Raw genomic sequence first — 21,734 nt, 5'->3', positions numbered from 1 at the left:
TCCTGAAGAGAAGGTTGAAGGCAGGTTCTGGATTCCCTACGCTTGCGGTCTTTAGGGCCAGGCCTCGAAGCTGGCTAGGTGAGAATGCAGCCTAACCCCGGGACATGGATCCGTTGGCCAAAATTGGAGAGAGCTAAAAGCAATACAGGAAGGGGAAGACGTTTGCAAATGGCTTGACAAATCGATATTAACTAAAGGAACGGATGTCTCTGCAGATTTTTTTCTGATCAGTATTTCTTCTCCCACAGTTCAGTTTTGAATAAACCTTTACCTACCTACTCTATGTCAGGCCCAAAAGATGATGGATTGACACGTGGCCCCAGCCGTCAGGGAACGTGCTAGCTACTAATGAAGATGTCATAATTATGTGGTGTACAAAATATACACACATAACATACATATATTTTAATGTAAAACGTAAAAGTATGCAATATTCTTACAACATTTTACTTCTTTGTTTTCATTTGCTGTTAGTGGATCGGTGGGTGGACATTTTATATAAACTTCTTAAACGACTTGTTTGGGTTTACTCCACAGTACACATAATTCTCATTCTGAAAAATGAGCAACAGAGAAATTTCAAATACCTAAGCCTGGGGAAGACATGTTTTTGGTTAGGGGCAGTGGTCTATGGAAAATAATACCACTAGTGTGAACTACCTACCCTGCCCTAATGGGAGGCAGTGAATCAGCAGTGCCTTGTGGCATGGGAAGCAGTGCCATAGGAAGCCTGAAGCAACAGTAAGTCAGCAACATAGTGCTATATTTAAGTTTTTGATATTTTGCTTATCATAGGGCCTTTTGTTTTGCATTAATTCTGATTTTTAAATGTTGCACACAAAATTTTCATTACTGAGTTTATGGTCAAAAAAAATTTGTGCCCACGTTGTGTCTCATTCTACTCCTAGTCACGTGCATTAGAGTGACCAACAACCTCCAGCTTTTCCCATGTTCCCAGTCAATAACCGAGCATGGCGGGAGTTCTAGAGGTAGGCCATTCCTGTCCCATGTGGGCTCCTACAGGTAACCTGTTGGGAACTACATCCACGCCTAGCATTTTTAGAACTACATTGCCCACCCTACTCAATGCTTCCTTCAGTTTCTTTCACAGATGTCAGACATGTAGTTTGGTATGATTTCCCCACCTTCTCCTGCTCTCTTCCCCTTTATTCTTTTGTCTGTGTGTTTATGTGTGTGTAAGCCCAGAGTCTTAACCACTGGACCGCCAGGTAAGTCCCATTCTCATTTATTCTTCATAGGTGTCCATCCCCCTCCAATAAATCTCTTGCACATTTAATCACATCTTGACATGTTTCTGGAAGACCCAAAATGACACAAAAAACTGAAAGGAAAATGTGTAATACAGATTTTAAAATTTCTCATATATAAAGTTGAATGTGCCAGGCAACATACAGTACAATGTTTTTAAAACTACAAAGCTTTTGGATTTTATATATGAAGTTTTAATTAATAAGAAACGAAAATTTATTCAGATCAATTTATTTGAACTCACATCCAAGAAGAAACATTCAACTTCAGGATTAGAAATAAAAATGGGAACACTCTACTTCTTTTTGGGTAAGGGGTGGATATAAGCCTGATAAGAGTACTAATAGCTTTGTGAAGTTACTACTTAAACTCTGTATATTCAAGTATATATCGAGTGCGTACTTGGTTTATACAGAATTTATCCAATTCTAGCAAAGTCAGAATAAGTAAATCTCCTTGAGTTTTACACTCTCAAGTCTGAAAGCTTAGATTTGATTATAACCATGGCAAAAGTGATTATCTTTACTTCCTGCAAATGTAATCAACTTTTAAAATAACTTAGGCAAACATCAATTTCACACAAACCTTATTAAGGGTAGGAGGAAATTGCAACTGTTCATCTAATTGCAGAGTCTAAACCATAAATTCAAATTGTACCATTATCTTTATTGTCAAATCAAGTCAAGAAAGCCTATTACAGGCTAAAAGAAGTGAATGTGAATCTGCAGGGTCCACTAAAGGAATACGTTGAAAACCTATCATCACATTAGTACTTAACAGCTGTACAGAAATTATTTTCAAGTATGCTCCAAGGGTCACCTCTTAACTGAAGAATTAACCTTCAGGAAGTCAAGAGACAAGTATTATTATCTATATTTTATGTGCTAGGAAATGAAAGTAAACAAAGATTTAGGATTGAGTAATCTATTCAAAATTAAAAAGTAAATTAAAAAGACTGGCTTTATTTGAAACAGGAGTCATGTGCCTTAAATTCCTTTCCATTGGGTTATATCCATTAGTTTACTATTCTATTTAGTCTACATTTCTATTTAAAAGCCAAACCATTTCCAAAAGTTACCTCCATTTTGTCTCCAATATCTAATGTGTTAAGAATAGTATAGACAGACTCTTGTAGTGTTGCTCATTTCTAGTAGACCATTAAAAAAGGAAAACCTCTTGTGCTTTCTGTTCTTTAGAAATAAAAATGGATGTAAAACTGATTATGTAAAACTAAGATTGTAAAGATTTTCTTCCAAAGTAGAAACAATAATCTGCTTGACTTAAAATCTTTTATTCATTTGGGCATTAAATTACCTAACACACAATCTATTTTACATTTAAACACTGTTTCCCTTGTGTTATCTCCAGGAATATTATATAATTAAGTCCACTTCCTGTTAAATTTGCTCTACCAAAATCAATATATAACCTATTTGACTCTGATTATAGCTAAAAGTGACAAAAAAGACTTTTAATGCAAACTAAGAGTATATTTGTAAGAGTTAGGTCTCAAGGCTTTTGTTTCATAGGAAGGAAGCTCTCTATTACATGGATCTATAAAATGATCCAAACTTCAGACAGACAGGAAGCTGATAACTTGATTTATCTTCCTAATGGCTTTGGCTCATGAATAAATGATAATGGTTTGTGTTTTTCTTATAAAAAGAAATGTAATTTGTGTAATGATATGAGTCCTATTTGCCACATTTACTCTACTTTTCTAAAAAGGATTTCTAATGACTTAGACATTCTTTATATTATTTACAATAAGAAGTCAAAACTTTTAACTGAAAGCCATTTTTTTTGACCACAGTTTGCCATTAGCTGACATTCAGGAAGGAACACAGGTCTGATCACCAAATCAATAAATCTAGCCACAGACTGACTAAAAGCTTCCTTTAATCTTCTTCCTATTAGGTCTTCCTTTAAATTAAACCCTTCCCTCTGTGAATTATTTAAGTGAATGGCATGGTTATAGAAAGATCAGATATGATTCTTCATACAAAAATGCTCAAGGAACCTAAAAAATCCATTCAGCATGTTTCAGGAATTATAGTATGAATCAAGATGCTGTAGCTTAAAAAAGGAGAGGGGGGCTTGGGGGTATTCCTGAAAGCTTCAGAGAGAAATAGAAAAGTCAAGTTTATTTCCTGGTTAGGGCAGGATGATTCCCAAAGCACATTTAAGTGTCTGGTCCAGACTAGCTATTAGTGATCAAGTAGTCCCCTTTCACTATCAAGGCTTTCCCCTGAGGTAATGCCTAAAGTCTTAATTTTAATATTTTATCTTGTTTCTTTTAGCCCCATCCTCTCTCACCAATAAGGGCCACACATTCCCACCATGCTGAATGCTTTCTCAACCCTGCAATTTACACTTTTCAAACGCTCACCATGTCCAACTTAGTTACAAAATTTATTGGGTTGGCCAAAAATTTCGTTCGGGTTTTTCATATACGGAAAAACCCGAACGAACTTTTTGGCCAACCGGATACATTTGTATCTCCCCACATTGTTCCTTTCAAAACTTATACTCATTTACTTATACATAATTTCAGTAATTACATTTTTAATGAGTTAAGTTTCTGAATACCGAATGCTCTTCCAAATGTGTCCACAAGTCACTGAGAAAGGGTTAAACCTTTCTAAATTCCAATTCCTTCACGCTTTAAAAAATGTATTATTACTCTTCTTTTTCCTTCATGGTAAACAATTCCTTTCTCAAATCTTACATTTCTACTTTCCCGATTTCTTTTCTGTAGCAAATACCAAAGGAAAAGATACAAACCGTTTCAGCGTAAATGAGTCTCCTTCCTGCTCTCATTTATTAGATCACCTACTTCAAGGCTATATAAATGGCAGTATTTTGAAAATGTTAACAGCTATCAATACCTTGAAGGTGAAAAAATAAGAAAGCCAGAGAAAATATATCACAAGCAACCAGTTTGAATATACGAAAGGCTACTTAGATCTTGATTTTCATATAAATACTAATTTTTACCATTATAAAAGACAATGTAATATTTTTCTTTATAAAATTACCTTTTAACAGAATATTCACTAGCTAGTCATTCCTTAGGTTCTTCTGTATTGATAAAAAGTTATTTTTAAAAGAAAAATATTTAAAACAATATTGTTTCATAGAAACAGAAAGTCTCAATATCAAATTCTGATAAAAAACTATAATTATGGGTAGAGTCTTACCATACTATTAATTTTCTTTCACCAAAGATGGACATTTAGGAAGTGCTATATTGGTAAATAAGATAAGCTTCTCAGTGATCTACAAAAGCGCCACAATAAAGATGAGGTAGTATGAGACTGTCCCACTTTTGTAAAAGGGAAATATCATCTTTAGAAGAGATATTTATCCTGACACTGGTGTTGATATCCCGAGCCTCATCACTGCTAAGAGAGGTGCCATTTTAGTAGCTAACCCTCACTGGAACCAAGACAATCTTGAGATCACTGAGAAAAAAATATGTTAGAAGACAATGGTAACAGATTTTAATTTTGTGATAATTGCTAAAAAGTTATTTTAAAACAATTATTTTTAAATGCCATCTTTATGTTATCAGCAGAACTGCAGGAAAGGGAAATGCTACTTCAACACAAAAGCAATGATGCTTAAGAAACATCTATTCTAACGTGGAAATCTAAGTCAAATTTCTTTCAATACAGGTAGAAGCAGCTTCCTACTAGAGCTAAACTAGCATCAAGAAATCAGTTACTATGATATTAAAAATGCCAACTTGTACAAAGGGGTAGACAACTCACCAGAAGGAATAACTGTCTAGGATATTTATTATTCACTGATTCTTTAAAAAAGAAGAGTAGGCTATCATTCCATCTATCTTATTATATAACATTTCTAAAAATACTTCCCCGTTCTGGGGATGTTAAATTCAAAATATTACGCCTGGTGCCCAGTATTGTTCAGTATGGCATAAGCCACGTATCTCTCAAAATGTTTCCTTTTTGAAGCCATACTAAAGACATGTTAGTTCTGAAAATAGGAATAATTATCTGGAACCTGAAGATCAAAACCATTATTAAGCTCCCTGAATACTGAGCTCCACGTTTACTTCTTGAATCTTTATTCAAGCTCAATTCAAAATAATGAAAAACTACCTAGTTCTCTTTGGTTACCAATGGAAATTTGTGGCTGTTTATATAAACTGTGGCATCTCTCCAAACTAACAGGCTCAGAGTTTCTAAAACAGAGCTAAGCAGAAGCAACAGTTCATAAGTAAATTCAGAAAAACCTTAGTTGCTTTATTACTTTAGTAACTACTAGTTACTAATAGTGTTACCATTATTTTTAAAGCTTCCAGTGAGAAAGGAACAATACTTATGTTCTGAAGATGGTAACTCTTCCTAGTTTGAGAGAAAGATCTACTCAAGGAATAATAAATGACCATGCCACATTATAGAAGAATAAATTCACCCCCAAAATATCATGTCCTCATTTGATTCTTACCGACCTGATTAATCAAATTTAGTAATTCTGCTTTACAGTTAATATTTAAAATTAAAACACATGAAGTTTGATTTTAAGCCATTTTGCTAACCTTTAACATCCCTATTAGTAAATTATAGAAGTCAATTACATTAGTATGGATTGTAAATGACAACACACTCAGCTTTACTGAAGACTTTTAAACCAAATGAAAAGGATGATGGGGAAACTGTATCCTATGTATAGGAATGCCAATGGCATAGGTTAACAAAGCATTTTATATGTAAGAAAGGACAGGATTACTTTTAAAGAAAAGTATGAAATACAGATTATTTAACTGTGTTTGCAATGCCTACCAAACTTCAAATATCCCTGGATCATATGCAAATTACAGTTAAGAAAAGAAAAAAATTAAGTATGCAATCTACATGGTAAAAACAAAAACCAAACACCTCGTCAAAAATATCCATTAACTCCTAGTGTGTAACAATTATTAAACAATTATTATTGTTAAACAATTATTGTATCCTAAGAAAAATAAACTGATCTGGAAGTAAAATTTAGGGCATACGTTTATTTTGGACTTTAACTGCCCCTGTAGAAAAATTCAAAGTGGCATAATAAGAAAAATAAAATATTAAATGAAAATATGTATATAATCACTCCTGTGTTCCTACCCTTTTCCTAGCATTGCTGTTCTGGTGCATCAATCCTGAGTACTCTAACTTTTGATTTATAGTGATATTCTTTCAGATATAATTTCATGGAAGAAGGAATTGGAAGGGCATCAATGCCATCATAAGTTGTACAGTTACAAATAACTGTTCTGCATATATGCTGCAGGGGAAAGGGGAAAGTCCGAATTAAAGGAGTGGATAAAAGTGGTTCAAAGAACATACAGGCACTCGGGTCCTTATAATGCTCTAGGAGCCCAGTTATGTCAGGAGAATGGAAGACACAAGGATCATGTGCATCAAAGCTAAAGTTGTGATTCCACTGTTCAATTCTAGCATGAAGAGAACGACTATAGCGTCTAAAACTAACGGAGAATAAATAGTCTTCCTGTGCTGAATCTCGCAGTAAAAAGGTACCCTCTGGTTTTCCTTCTAGTAGAGCTTCAGCTGCATATTTATCCATAACGCCCCAGTAACATGGATTATTATTGATCTGAAGGAGGTCTGGTACAAGACAGTGGACATAATCAATCTGGGTATGGTACTTAGGAGGTGTTTCCAGTTGCAGGGTTTCTTCATCAATTTCCCATTTGGGTTTGTTTCTTTTCCTGGAACTTGTGCAAAGTGTTATAATTTCATCATCTGAATCCATATCACTATCTTCTATACTGTTATTTGAAGCCAGGTTCATTATAGAGCCAGTCCCAGGACCACCTCTACCCGAAGAATCGTTATTGGTTATGACACAGGGCTGAACACTGGTATGTGAGAAGCAGTTGACCTCTTCCATGTTTCTTCGTTGTTTTAGTTGACCATCCCTCAATTCAGTCTGAGACAAGTCTGTGCTTACCCATTCATCTGATTTGGGACTTATAGGAGCAGTGTGTCGTTTAATAAAATGCCACCTAAAGGCTAAATCTGATCGAGGTGGGAAAGGACACTTATCTAACATGAGTTCACTGATATGAATTTTTCTTTTAGACGGAAGCCCTGAAGAGTGCCGACTACTACAATTCTTTATTGGAAAACACTGCCCCACAGCATCTTGCAGCTTCTGTTTAAGAGATCGGCCTAAAAATCTATGCCCACAGGAATGATCTAAATCCAACTCGATAGATGAACAGCTGTGCTTCCTTTCTTGGCTCCTTAAAGGAACTTCAGTTTTCTCTATAGCACTCACTGTTTCAGCATCTGAACAACTTTCACTCTTTTTTGACCAAGATAACTTCTTTCCACTCCATACATAACCATCCTTTCTGTCAGCACTTCGACTCCGACTAGTTTTGGGCCTTACATCTACATTTTTACTATTACTTTCACTATTTTCTGCCATTTTAACAAACTGTCCACAAATTCCAGTGTTATAAATACTGCTCTTTCAGTTTTTCCGGTAGAATGTTTCTTCTGGGCACTTTCTGGATATATCTAAGGAAGAAAAAGATCATTAATCGTTTGTCATTAACATTGTATAGATTATATATCAAACCCCAATTATACATAAGATGAAAAGATGAAAAAGGATAATACATTAAAAACAAACTATTAGAAATGTTGGAAGGCAGTTCCAAGATATTTTGTTCCCACCTAAATAAACTACTTTACCTTATGCTAATAATTCCATAGTGCCATGGAGTCAAGAATCTGAGTTCCTTTCCCACAGCTAGTTTCGATGTGAATCAAAAAAGCTAAGCATCCTCTCAGCCAAAATATACATCTGAAATATGAACAATTTCCGGTTTTGAGGTACATCTTATGCCCATCTCTCCTCCCCTTATTTTTTAATTTCACAGCAGACCAAGAAATTCTTTGTTAAGAGATGAGAAACCTATGAGCTGGTGTATGATGACCACTACCCTCCTTCTCTCTGTTTTCTTTCCTATTGATTGAAAATATGAACAGTTTTAAGTTATAAAAGCTGTTAAGAATTTATTAAATAAATAATCATCACTGAATACTAGGAATGTCATGCAAGAATTCCCAATGCAATTTTTGTCAACTCATTTAAATATCTGGTCAACTTCACTATCAGTCTAGGCAGTTTGTAGAAAATTTGGAATTGGATAAAAATTTGTTATTTTATACACACATACACTTCCTTATATTCTTTTTTTTTTTTTTTTTTTGCGGTACGCGGGCCTCTTACCGCTGTGGCTTCTCCCACTGCAGAGCACAGGCTCCGGACGCGCAGGCTCACCGGCCATGGCTCACGGGCCTAGACGCTCCGCGGCATGTGGGATCCTCCCGGATCGGGGCACGAACCCGCGTCCCCTGCATCGGCAGGCAGACTCTCAACCACTGCGCCACCAGGAAAGTCCTATTCTTCTTGATAATTTCAAAAAACAAGCAGATAAAGTTCTATAGGGCAATGCCTTTCCTATGAAATTGGCTAGCTATACTAGAATTTAAAATGTAAATAAAGTTTTATTAAGACTAATAGTAATGATTGGTCATAGGTAGAAACTACTTAACTATTCTTAGATGGAAAAAGATTTAAGCCCAGAATTGGGGGGAGGGATTCTATAATCTCAAATATTTTACAAATGAAAGTTGAATTTTGAGACTGAGAAAATCAGTTGTACTCAACATTCTGATCATGATTAAGCTTCTGATTATATCAGAGGAACATTAACAATCCCAACAGTCAAGTAAATGTTTAGAACTATGTGAATCTATTTTCATGGCAGTAGGGTTTGAAACAAGCATCTGCAGAGGCAAATATAATTGGGAAGTGCTTAAAAGTGTGAACTAATGACACAGGCTTGCCATATAAAGTACCCCATTACTAAACAATGAATAGCATCGGGTGATTATACGTATTATTTTGATTTAGTGAGCTCACTGGTACGTAATAATTTAAAATCCACAGGGAAAAAATATTTGAAAATCTAAATTTGAAAGAAACATCATCACTTAGTATACCAAAATTATATTCAACAGCATGCTTTGGTTGTTCATTGACTAAATTCCACTGAACAAAAATAAACAGGCAGAAGCTACAAAGTAGGCTGAAGTATATGAAGAGTCAGTGATCAGAAGAGACACTAGTTACTAACAGCTTACACTTGTATTTTTCAAATAAAAAATTAAAAAGGAGCCCCAAGCAGATATTTTTTTGTTAACACTACATACTTTCAACTTTTTTATTCAGCATAATAATGTGAAAAGTTATCATGTAAGGTTTAAAATACCTGGTGTTTTTATTTACTTTAAAAATATGAAAGTAGCAGATTATTAACTCTATGATCAACTTTACTCCACTGGGTGTGAGCATCTTCATCTTCCTTTATTTCTATATCAAAGCTAAGTCTGTACCTCTGCTCTCTCTCTCTTTTTTAAAAACATCTTTATTGGAATGTAATTGCTTTACAGTGGTGTGTTAGTTTCTGCTGGATAACAAAGTGAATCAGCTATACATATACATATATCCCCATGTATCCTCCCTCTTGCGTCTCCCTCCACCCTCCCTATCCCACCCCGTACCTCTGCTCTTGATGACATTCCCACCTTTACCAGGGCCTGCTTCCATTGCTAGCTCTTAACTTCTCTCTGCCTTCAAAAACAACCAAGTCTCCTATAAACTGTTTTAGTGATTCCAATGCTTCCTTTAGTTATAATTGCTGCATTCCATATTAAATTTCTTAATGAGTAGTATAACTTGATTTCCTCTCAAAAAGAAAATAGTTTTGTTTTTCTCTAATTATAAAAGAAATAATGATCCAGTTTAAAATAGCTATGTGAAAATCTTTTTGCTCCATCTTTCTCTCAGAAGTCAGCCCAAAACAAGGGAAAATGAGAAATAAAAACAAACCTCATCTTCAATGAAACTAGCAGATATCCATAACCTGAGTGACAAAATACAAGGACAGAAAATGAACAGAGGAGCAATGACTGACTCAGCAGTGGAGAGGAAGGTGACACCAGGCACAAAGGCAACGTTGATGAGAAGCAAGCCAACAGAGCAGGCAAAGTCCAGGACACCCAGAGGTACGAGGTGCTACAGAAAGTATGGATGGAGAACAGGGCAGAAAATGGGGAGGTAGGTTGAAAATTTGCGTATGTGCAGTTAGATGTCTCTGGTTGTTACTCTCATACTTAGAGGAGATGGGAAATTTATCAATATTATTTGGAGAAGCTGAACCAGAGAGGCTCAGGACTTTGGATACTAGGCATGGTGAGGATAGATGGGAGGCTTGGGACTAAAATCAGAAAGAAAATTCCCTGCTTCCTTCTTCCATCCAGCTTCTAGAACTCCAGCAGCCAAACTTACACCTCCTAATAGGAGACTGGAAGATACTATGCTGGAGAAACAGAATGGCCAAAGAGAAAAGACCTATAGATGCTGATAACTGGAAATCCTCCAATAAGAAGCTGGAGGGCCACCCAAGCATGCTGTGAAGCTCATCCATCCATAAGCCCAGCCTACTTACATAGTGCTTTCAGGCAGCACTGCTGTGCTTCATTTACTCTAGAATATGGCATGTCACCAGACTTTTGAGGAAAGCCTCTAAAATAAACAAGCGAATAAAACAAAGAACTTGGAGAAAAAAGTAACCATGAAAGCAGCAGGTAATAAAATAGATCTCTTCCAAGTTAAAAGAATACATTATACCAATGAATAAAATGAGGTAGGGACAATCAGAGAATAAGAAAAATTTGGAAATTAAAACCATGATTGCAGGAAAAAAAATATTCAATAGGAAAGTTGGAGGTAAGCTGAGGAAATAATAGGAAAGAGGAAAAAAATGGTTAACTAGACAGAGAAGACAAGAAAATTAGAGGATCAATACAGACTTCACAGAAAATACCAAAATGGAGAGGGAAATTATAAAAGAAAATATATTAGAAAATTTCCCAGAACTGAAGGACATGAGTCTCCATACAGAAGGAGCACAATGAGTGCCCCGCACAAGGGAAAATACACACCAAGTTACATTATTCTAAAATGTTAGAACCCTAGAGATAAAGAGGTGATACCGAAGTCTTCCTACCTTATAGACAACAATACTCTAAGTATTGTATGCTTATAAATCTGTTAAAGAGAGTAGACCTCATGTTAAGTGTTCAATCAATCGATTTATGTATGTAACCCAGCCAAAAAAAGAAAAAAGGCTTCCTGAGGGAAAAAAGTCACAAAGGACTGTAAATAAAATAACATCTGTTTTCTCAACAGTAACAGTGGAAGCTAGAGGATAGTTTCCAACCTTGAAGATAACCAGCCTAACAATCAATCAAATAGGATAAAATAAAGAAATTTTCAGACATGAAAGTAACAACAATTTTACCTCATATTGGAGGATGTGCTCTTCTAAAATAAGAGTGTAAACCTAAAACAAATGGCATAACATAGGAAACAAGGTATTTAACATATGAGAAAGGAAATGTGAATTCCTGGGATGCTTAAGAAGGGAAGTTTCCAGACAACAGGGTGTTTGGCGCTGCTGGAGAGCAACTAGTTCGTATAACCACATAAGGACGTAAGGCTCTTTGTGTAATAAGAGAATAGAAAGAGAGTAAGGAGGCTAAAAGAGAGGTAAATCCTCATCTATCAGAAGAGGAACTCAACCAATAATGTCTAATAATTGATGCATCAAGAGAGAAGTATAAGCATATGATTTAGAAATGTGAAGATAAATACCAGAAAGACAAATTATGAAAGTAGAAGCCTTTGAGATGGGTAGGAGAGGAATGCGGCATTACTTAGCTTATCTAAGCTTTTCAGCTTAATTTAACTTGAACCTATGTACACATATCATTTTGATGACCATAAATAAAAATAACAGTACTTTATACTCACTGTGAAAAATTCAAACTTAAAGTTATGAAGAAAAAAGTAAAAACTATCCATAATCCTACCACCCAGCAGTAACCGTTATAACATTTTCAGTATCTCTATACATGTACATGACAAGGATGCAGTTCCATAGCACAATGATGGCAGACATTAGAAATATGGTTTGAGCCCAGTTTATTTTGTACTAGCCATATGACCTTGAAAGCTCAGTTTCTTCATCTGTAAAATGGAGGTTACTGATGCTATCTATTTCATTAGGCTGGTGGGAATTAAATGAAATAATGTATGTGAAGTATATACCTAGCTCAGATTCTAAATGTACCAAGTATAAAATAAAGTTTAACATATTTTTTCTTTTTTAAAAAAAGAAACAGATATTACATATGTTTTATTATAGCGCCCAAGCCAGTTTTATAGAAATGGTTCATAAAGGAAAAAATCACAGAAATACCTCTGTCTCTAGCCCATGCTAACTATAAAATTTATGAGCAAATATAATTTTCAGGATGATAACTAATGTTTCAAAATGAAAAAGGATCAATACACTAAATACAGCTGAAACTCAACAGACCATGAAGCTACAGAACAATTTGACATTTTCCCTCAGAGAACTGATTTCCAGCCTTACTCTATACAAGTTTACATGCTAACATAACAGATTTACTTTAGCAAGGCTTACCAACTTGTACATAATAGGTAGCAATCCATCAAGTACCTCTGGATTTTAGGTTAATTGTTCTTACGTATGCTAATGCTGCAGGGATCCATAAAATAAAGCAAAAAATGCCATTGCCCTAGATGAATTTTCCACACATTTACCTATACTTAAAGAGTTAATGCATAGAAAATCTTCTTTTGACTGGTTATCTTTCTGTATCTAAGAACTACAGCCTTATATAAATTTTACATAGCATTCTTGTGATAGAAAACTGAGTTCATGCTTCAGAAGTCCCACTTTTATAAATTGTTATGGTAAAAAATATATTTGGTGGAGCTCCCCTGGTGGCGCGGTGGTTGGGAGTCCGCCTGCCGATACGGGGGATGCGGGTTTGTGCCCTGGTCCGGGAGGGTCCCGCATGCCGCGGAGTGGCTGGGCCCGTGAACCATGGCCACTGAGCCTGCGCGTCCGGAGCCTGTGCTCCGCAGCGGGAGAGGCTACAACAGTGAGAGGCCCGCGTACGGCAAAAAAAAAAAAAAAAAAAAAAAAAAATTTATATATATATATTTGGTAAAACATACCGTATCACTATATGGGCCAGAATGTCACTTAATGTTGTAATCTTCAAAGTAGGAAGAAAATTTAACTTCTATTTATACTTGCCTAAAAATTAGAAAACTTAAAATTTATGAATATTGAATATATGATTGACAATGTTCCCATCACTCATTGTGAGATGGTTATTTGTCTGATGAGGTGCTATTCCTGAGGGAAGAGTGGGAGCTCCAAAAAGCTAAGGACTTGATGGCAACCCTCTCCATTTCTTTGTGCCCTTTTAGTGCACCGCAACTGATTCCATGTTGCTGGAATACATTTGTGGATTATATTATCCTAGGTAAGAGAATCTTTACAATACTTTGTAAATAGACACAATCACAGAAATTTTATAACACACGAGGTTTGCTAGTTATTTCAGGGCAAAGTACTTAAGTTGCTGAAATTTTAAGACAAGTTATGTATTTTTCTTTTACAAAATGACAAGTGTTCTAAGTTTGATGACCTTTATTGGGATAATAATTGGCTCTGAGAAGCTACTTAGCAGATACATTAAGAAAAAAGGCAAAACAAAACATTTAACTGGTCTCTTCATGGTTCAGGTAACTTAAAAAAAAACTTATGCTATGGTGAGATCTTTTTAGAAAAAAAGATATTCAGAATTTCCTTCACTATCCCATGATTTTATTACAATAATGATAAAAATGCATCATGTATATAACTCTCGCATCTTTACACTTTAAACAGATGGCAAAAGATCTTCTAATCTCTTCCAAAAGTTGCATTAAATCAAAATTCATAAAATTAAAAAAATTCAATCACATTTCTCTCAATAAAAATAACATTATTAATTTTTTAAACATCTTTATTGGCGTATAATTGCTTTACAATGTGTTAACATTACTTTTAGTGAAAAAATTTTTTTATTTTTAAAGACTAAAAATGAGTTTTAAAAAAGTGCTTTTGGTGTCTTGCCTATACATGTAAAATCTGAATGTTAAAAAAAAAAGTGTAAGGTTCTGAATCTGAATGAGTCCTTTTAAATACCCTAACATTAATCGTTGGAATTTTATACAAACTTCATAGAAATGAAGTAGAAGATGAGATACAAAATGGAAAAAAAGTGACTTTAATACCAACTTTATGTAGTATAGAAATCAACGATGATACTTTGAAAAATGTTCACAAATCAACAATCTTTGTTAGTAACTGCAAAGAAGCTTTTTTTTTTTTTTTTTTTTTTAAAGAAGGTGAAAGAATCACTTGGGAGAAAGTGCTTTGACTCTTGATTCAATAATTAATTTTTTATGAAGGCATCTAAGTTACAATGCCCTGGGGAATACACAGTGACTTTTTTTTATTGTTATTTCTTAATGAGCAAGAGGCAAACGTCTAAAGCAAGTTTATTTAAACCTTTTTCAAAAAATCAAGTTCTCAGATTCACTAGCCATTTGATCCCAGGTTCTATAATCAATTGCACTGAACAGTGATAAACGAATTAATACCCAATGTGACCCTTCTATGCTAACAACAGATTTAAATAACATTTAGTTAGTACTCTTGAATAAGGTTGGGAAGGTGATTTTAATTCAAATTCCTTGAAAACTTTTTTAAAAGCCAGTAATTAAAGGGTTAAACTTCATTCATCTAGAAACTGCATTGTATCTCTATGATGTTGGATAACAGAGCATTATTGTACATATTAATCATTCATTGAACTACTGTGTCTACAATGCTGATGTCTACCTAAGGCCAGAATTCATGTAAATATTAAATTTGATGTTATAAAGAATAATTTACTATACTACAAAGAATTCACAAATAACTTATTATTCTGGTAGTTATTTAACCCTGGGAACTACCTTATCAAATCTATGATTCCAAAGTTTACCTGCCATTATGTGTCCCCAAAACTCCTTGAATGCATTCTGATCACAGTCCATGTTATTTGAATTGGATTCTGTGGGTTAGAGCCCTTGATGTTTGATCATAGCCTAATATTTGAGTTGGATTCTATGGGAACACTTAAGAGTCCATGAATGGAATATACTGGATAGTACAAGAGAGGTAAATTCCTTGGAATGTTAATAAAAAAACATAAAAAATGGGTTTGTTCAAATGAGAAACATCTCTGAAGTATAAAGTGTTTTTTTCTCATTACGAAAGCAATACAGGTTCATTTTCCAGTAAATATTTTAAAATATCTCCTTTTTCATGCTACCAACACACACACACACACACACACACACACACACACACACACACACACACACACACACACACACACACACACACACACACACTGATTAGCACCACTACACCCTTCCTTCCCTTCTCCAAACTTTCTCCACTTACTTTCCTAATTATATTTTGCTTAAGTCAGTGTCCCCCAATCTGAACTCCTGTGTACACTAGTGCTAAAAGATGTTAATATATACATGTTCTAGAGAAACAGAGGTTTCCTTATTAAACAAGTTTGGGAATCACTTCCCCCCTGAAAGATTACAAGGCACCTTCAGCAAAAGGTTCCAAGAGGTCCTTCAGTTAAGAAACCTGCTTAAGCCACAGTTTCCTTTATTTAACTCATCATAGAGCCGTTTTGTGGAAGAAACTGTGGGAGAAACATTAACTTGGGCTAACATTAAAATAAGTGTACATTCCCTGAGCATGCTAGCTAAAGATTAAGAGGAATGTCCAGGACCTGTCACTGAAGAGGGTTAATTTAGTGTGAAGAGGGAACAGAAAGCTAAGAGCTGGCACTATAAACTTCTAAAAGTGCAAGAACCAGGACTTCCCTGGTAGCACAGTGGTTAAGAATCCATCTGCCAATGCACGGGACACGGGTTCGAGCCCTGGTCCGGGAAGATCCCATCTGCCGCAGAGCAACTAAGCCCATGTACCACAACTATTGAACCTGCACTCTAGAGCCCACGAGCCACAACTACCGAAGCCCGCCCACCTAGAGCCTGTGCTCCGCAACAAGAGAAGCCACCGCAATGAGAAGCCCATGCACCACAATGAAGAGTAGCCCCCGCTCGCTGCAACTAGAGAAAGCCTGTCCACAGCAATGAAGACACAACGCAGCCAAAAATAAAAATAAAATAAATAAATTTATTTTAAAAAATTTTTTTAAAAATTAAAAGCGCAAGAACCTTAACAGAATCTTAGAAACCAGAATATTTAAGATATTCAATTGTGACTCTTAGAGAATAAATTGGATTGTACAGATGTACTTCTTCCTTTCAATTTGTAATTTTTTAATTATAAAAATAATATATGCTCATTATAAAATATATGGAGCATTCAGAAAAGTTCAAAAAGGAGGAAAAAAACCTGTAATTCAATTACCTAGAGGCACTCAATTTAGACATTTTGGCCAATTTCCTTGTAGTCTTTCTTCCTATGAGTACAATTTAGTCTAAAGAGGAAATTTTTAAGTTATAAAGATCTATAAAAAATTAACAATCTAGTTTTTCACTATACCATATTTAAAAATGAAGCATGGTGCAGATGAAACAACAGCATGAGTTGCTAAATCATCAAACATGATCTAAAATTTAGACTTTGTCACTTACTAGCTATCTCTCCTGACTTTTAGAATCTCATTTAGCTTCAGTGTTCACATTGTTAAATCTGGATACCGTCAGCTGCCCCATGTTTTTCCTGCCAGGATTAAAATCTATGAAAACAGCATACATTGAGCTTAATGAGAATACATACTACGTTCCGTAATACGTTGTCTTCTCAGAACCTTCCATGTAGAATAAGCTAATTTCTAAAAATGAGAGATGGGAAAGTGGCAAAATTAAGGAAAAAGAATGAAAGGAAACAAAGGCTACATATAAGGCTAGAAAATCCAGACAAAAACATCTCAAAAGCCTGAGGCTGAGGATGCTTTGGCATTTGTGAGATATCATAAAGCACTTTCTATTACTCCTGATACTAAACATGCTCTTTTAAAAAGTGTTTTTAAGCTTTAAATTCTTGAAAAGTAGTATGGGTGTAAATAACCAAACTTAATTATAAAAAGTTTGTAATTTCTTACAAGCTAACTTAGTAAATAAACAGGTTTCAACAGTAATAGTAGGCAAAGTTTTTTTTTTTAAAAAAACGATCATAGATTATTCTTTTCATTGCTTTATGATAACTACGTCTGCTTACATTTAAGCTTGGGTAACAAGTTTTACCTACAAACTAGTATAATGTTATTCTAGAATTAAATAAAATTGTTTTCATGTTCTGATAAAACTAAATTCTAAGTTTTATGGCAACAGTTATGACTTGGAGAGGCAGTATGGTAGACTACTTGGATCAGAAGTTAATAGACCTGGGTTCTATTTCTAGTTCAGACAGTTGGTTAGGTGTGTGACCTTGGACAACTCACAACCTTTCTGAGCCTTGGTTTTTTTCATTCATAAAACAATGATTATATCTGTCTCGCCGTAGTAAGGATCCACTGCCACTGTAACAACACAAGAGTCAAATATTAGCCGTCTTTGGCCAGCGGAACTGGGTAGGTTGAGAGTAGGACTTTCCTGTATTCCCTTTTACACCTTAGAAAGTTTATACATGCACAAGTATTATTTACCCCCAAAATAAATTAAATAGGCTGGTAAGATTCAGGACACTTTCAGAGATATAAAAATCTTCATATTTCTAAACTGCCTTCAATGTTTTTTTTCCAATACTCTGTTCTCAGTTTTGTTATTACTCTCTTCTTCTAGCCTTATGTTTCATAGGATTAATAATTTTTACATCAAATATCAATACATATTTTATTAAAAAGGAATTTAAAAACTCCTCTCATAAGGCAATACTGATATGCCTCCTGGATAAACTAAGATTATATGACATTTATAGATAATACTGCCACAAGTAGAACGGTAATATATTCATGCTTTCTCACCCTATTGTCCTTGAGAACAACAATATTTGTGAGCCTAAGGGTACTATGAATGGTCACAACAGAGAAATGGTAACTAACCTTCACTGCAATCGAAGCTGCGACCTTGGCATGATTTTCAGTGAGTTCATTCAGCTATCCACTCCTATGAGACATGCACCTGACACCCACATTGGTGACGGACAGCTACACTGGTTTCTTTTTAAAAGCTATATTATCTTAAATAACCAGGCAATTTAAGATTTAAGTTACACATTTCATTACCACACTATTAGTCTTGTACATATTATTTGAATGTCTGTTTCCCTCACCAAGATTGTGAATTCACTGAGGACTTTAAAATTTGTCTTTTTAAAATCTGACTGAAATAGAAATGGACATGTGAAAACATACTGGCAAAAGCAAGAATACATCTTTTAACAGTTGAAAAAATTTAATGGATAATGATTCAAACAACTCCATTTTAAATGAAACCATTAAATGCCCACCCAAAGTACCCCATTAATAACACAAGACAATTAGTTTTATACATCCATGAGTGTCTTCTATATATGGAAGAAGGTGTCATCTTCATTTTAGAGATGAGGAATCTGACATTCAGTAAAAGTAAAGAAGTATATTCAAGGTTACACGAGTAACTGTCAGAGTCAAAATTAAAATCTAGGATTGTTCAACTCTAAGGCCCAAGCTCTTTCCATACATGTGAAATTTGTAAAAAAACAAACAAACAAACAAAAAACCCTATGAATCAAATGTGTTCATTGCTAAAGCAGAGTGAAAGGAGAGAAGCGCAAACACCATTCATAGTTTTGAAGTCACATGGTGTTAACATATTTTATAGTTACGGCATTTTATAGCTATAAATCTTGTTCCAAATTGGCAGATTCTTCTTATGCTGAGCTCTGAAAAGCACTACACTGAAATCTCACGATGATTTATTTGATGTATTATCGGACTTCTTCTTGAACCCCAGTCTATCCAGTGATATTGGATTTAAAAAAAATTAGAAATCAGTCTATCTAAACAACGAATGCTATCCAAATAAAATTAAGTCACTCGGAAAGAATCATCTCAGGTATCTTTTGCTCTTGTGGGAAATCAAGGATAGGTTGGTTATTTTTCCACAAATCCCAAGTTCTTTTTCAGCCAACCACTCTTCCTCTTCATTCACGTACCAAACCTCAAGTGTCTAGCAAGCCTATTTGGAGCCCTAGTACTCAAAGCAACACCTTTCACAATGCCACCACGGTAAGAACTATACCACGGTTTGTCTAAATCTGTTCGCAAGTTTTCCCAATGGAACTAGACTGAAAAACAATGGGGAAAACTCTACAACAGAAAAACGTTTCTCTTATGTCATAAACAAGTTCCGATTGAGAATAGAAGGTGGGTAGCACGAAAAATATCACTGTGAAGGTTTTCATCAGAGACAGGTCTCCCAACATGGAGAACGTGAAGACCCAAGCAAAGCATAAACTTAATGGCCAAGACCTTAGCAAAGATTGTAAGGATCGAATGAAGTATTCAACAATATACTTTAGTTCTAGCTCTTCTTTTACATCTAAATATGCACTTCAGTGAACTTTAGGTGGGGTTTGAATAGGGAAACCCGAATTACTTTCTTCTTAAGGGATATATGTAAAATGTCCTATAAAGTAAGCATTAATGTACACGCCAGACCTCCAGGAACCATGAACTGAGATTAAGTCTTCCTTCCTTTACCGGTATAGAAATGACAAGATGAAGGCGCCAAGGATGCCAAGATTAAAGGCTTGAGAAGGGTCTCAGCTTCCTTTTCTCGAAAGAACATGCCCAAACATCTCGTTCTCTAGCCGGGTCCCAAGGAGGGGCTGGACCCGGATATGGCTGCCTGTGAGGAGCGCCCGGAAAGTAGAAGCAGACCCCGCTGGGCAAGGCCAAGCAGCAACCACCCTTCCCCCACTCACCTCTCGGAGCGCAGTTTAACTGGGGCTGTCCGAGTAACTGCCGCCATCACCACCGCCATCACTCTGGGTGCTCGCTAAGCTGGAGAAGGGAGACCCAACCACTCCGGCACCTCATGTAGGTCCTCTAAGACTGATGCCTGCCTGCAAGCCCCCACCCTTCGGTGCGGGGTTCTCATCTCAGACGTCGCAGTCACCGCCCCCACCTGCTTCGCCGGCGCTGCCGCCACTTCCGTGTTCGGGTCCCTCCCTTTCTTCCTCACTCCCCCAGCAACCGGCTTTTTCCCTGCCGGCGGGCGCGCAGCTGACGCCACCGCCCAGCGACCTGGGTCGGGACCGCGCCGGGCGTGGGCGGGCCGGCGCAGGCGCAGTGTGGGAGCACGCCGAGCGCGGGAAGCTCCATGCACCCGTGCTGCTCCTCCACCGGTGCTGCTCCTTGTCGCCTTTCCTCAGTCGCGGAGCTTCGGTGAGTGCTCCCTCCCGCTGCCCGCGTGCGTGCGGCCCAACGAAGAGAAGCGTGTCCTCTTCCCGGCTTAGTGTCGGACAGACCCATCCCTATTCCCTGTTTGTGCCCCTCGGGTGGGGGAAAAGGGGCTGCCGAGGGCGTGTCCCGCAGGAGACTAACCTCCCTTCTTCCTGTTCAGCCCCCGGCTTTCCTGTCCTTTAAAATAATACTGACTTTTATAAAACATTTTCAGATAGGTAAAGGAAAAAATGCCTGCTACAAAGAAGCCGATGAGATATGGGCACACAGAGGGACACACAGATGTCTGTTTTGATGATTCTGGGAGGTAAGGTACTTTGAGAAACAAAAAGAACGTTTCAGGTGTGAATGTTAGAAGTTATTCTTGTATGTCATGTAAGCAGTTCTGCCTAAAATTACTCATCCAGATAGAAATAAGGTTGATATCTAAAACGGCACATAAATGTTCTTAGATTTACTGTTTAATTCGGACCAGCATGGCAGTTTTAGTATATCAAGAAAGCCAACGAGTGTCAAATCTTACTTCCAGAGGAGTTGGAATGATATGAGCTTTCCCTCACATTTCCCCTTTGTTCACTTCGTTTCTGCATCTCACATTATCAGTTATTTTGTCAGAACGGTAGCTGCCTGCTTGTCAAATTTAGTGGCCCATTCTAACTTTTTGGTATTTTATCCTCCCTTGCCTTTTGTGATGCTCTTTTCTTTTTAAAATTGTTTTTAACTTTCTGACAGCTTTTTTTTCTAATTTATTTCCTCTGCTTGATTCCTAAATGATGATATTTTCTCAGGGTTATTCTAGTCCCTGTTAGAGGGGTATAATCAATAAACAATCTGTGCGAGGAATATAAAAGAGTTTTATTTGAGCCAAACTGAGGACTATAGCCCAGGAGACACAGATTAAAGCAGCATTTGAATTGCATTCTGTCGGACTACAAAATGGGGGAGGCTTATAACAGCACAGACTGCAAAATTACATGTTGTTTGTGAGAATTATAATTGGAG

General features: G+C 36.2%; 2 protein-coding genes across 2 annotated transcripts in view; one reads left to right on the top strand and one right to left on the bottom strand.

The window, feature by feature from the left end:
- Positions 1-1,278: 1,278 nt before the first annotated feature.
- SOCS4 (suppressor of cytokine signaling 4) lies at positions 1,279-20,537 on the bottom strand. The gene is made up of 2 exons (XM_030855033.2): positions 20,252-20,537; positions 1,279-7,823 (listed from the first exon to the last, which is right to left on the bottom strand). The coding sequence occupies exon 2, from the start codon at positions 7,729-7,731 to the stop codon at positions 6,409-6,411; it is 1,323 nt and encodes a 440-aa protein (XP_030710893.1). The 5' UTR covers positions 7,732-7,823; positions 20,252-20,537; the 3' UTR covers positions 1,279-6,408.
- Positions 20,538-20,613: 76 nt separating this feature from the next.
- The window catches only part of WDHD1 (WD repeat and HMG-box DNA binding protein 1), a 56,470-nt gene continuing 55,349 nt past the window's right edge, over positions 20,614-21,734 (top strand). The window contains exons 1-2 of the mRNA XM_030855032.2: positions 20,614-20,714; positions 20,947-21,039. Of these exons, the coding sequence (XP_030710892.2) occupies positions 20,963-21,039 (77 nt within the window). The 5' untranslated portion in view covers positions 20,614-20,714; positions 20,947-20,962. The remainder of the gene's footprint in view (positions 20,715-20,946; positions 21,040-21,734) is intronic.

This window comes from Globicephala melas, chromosome 2 (assembly GCF_963455315.2).
Source record: "Globicephala melas chromosome 2, mGloMel1.2, whole genome shotgun sequence".
NCBI lineage: Eukaryota > Metazoa > Chordata > Mammalia > Artiodactyla > Delphinidae > Globicephala > Globicephala melas.
The sequence above is the reverse complement of the archived record's forward strand: the minus strand, read 5'-3'. Positions and strand labels throughout refer to the sequence as shown.

Bases quoted from the DNA above. Each gene is read 5' to 3' on its own strand.
- SOCS4 (XM_030855033.2), bottom strand. From the start codon at position 7,731: ATGGCAGAAAATAGTGAAAGTAATAGTAAAAATGTAGATGTAAGGCCC.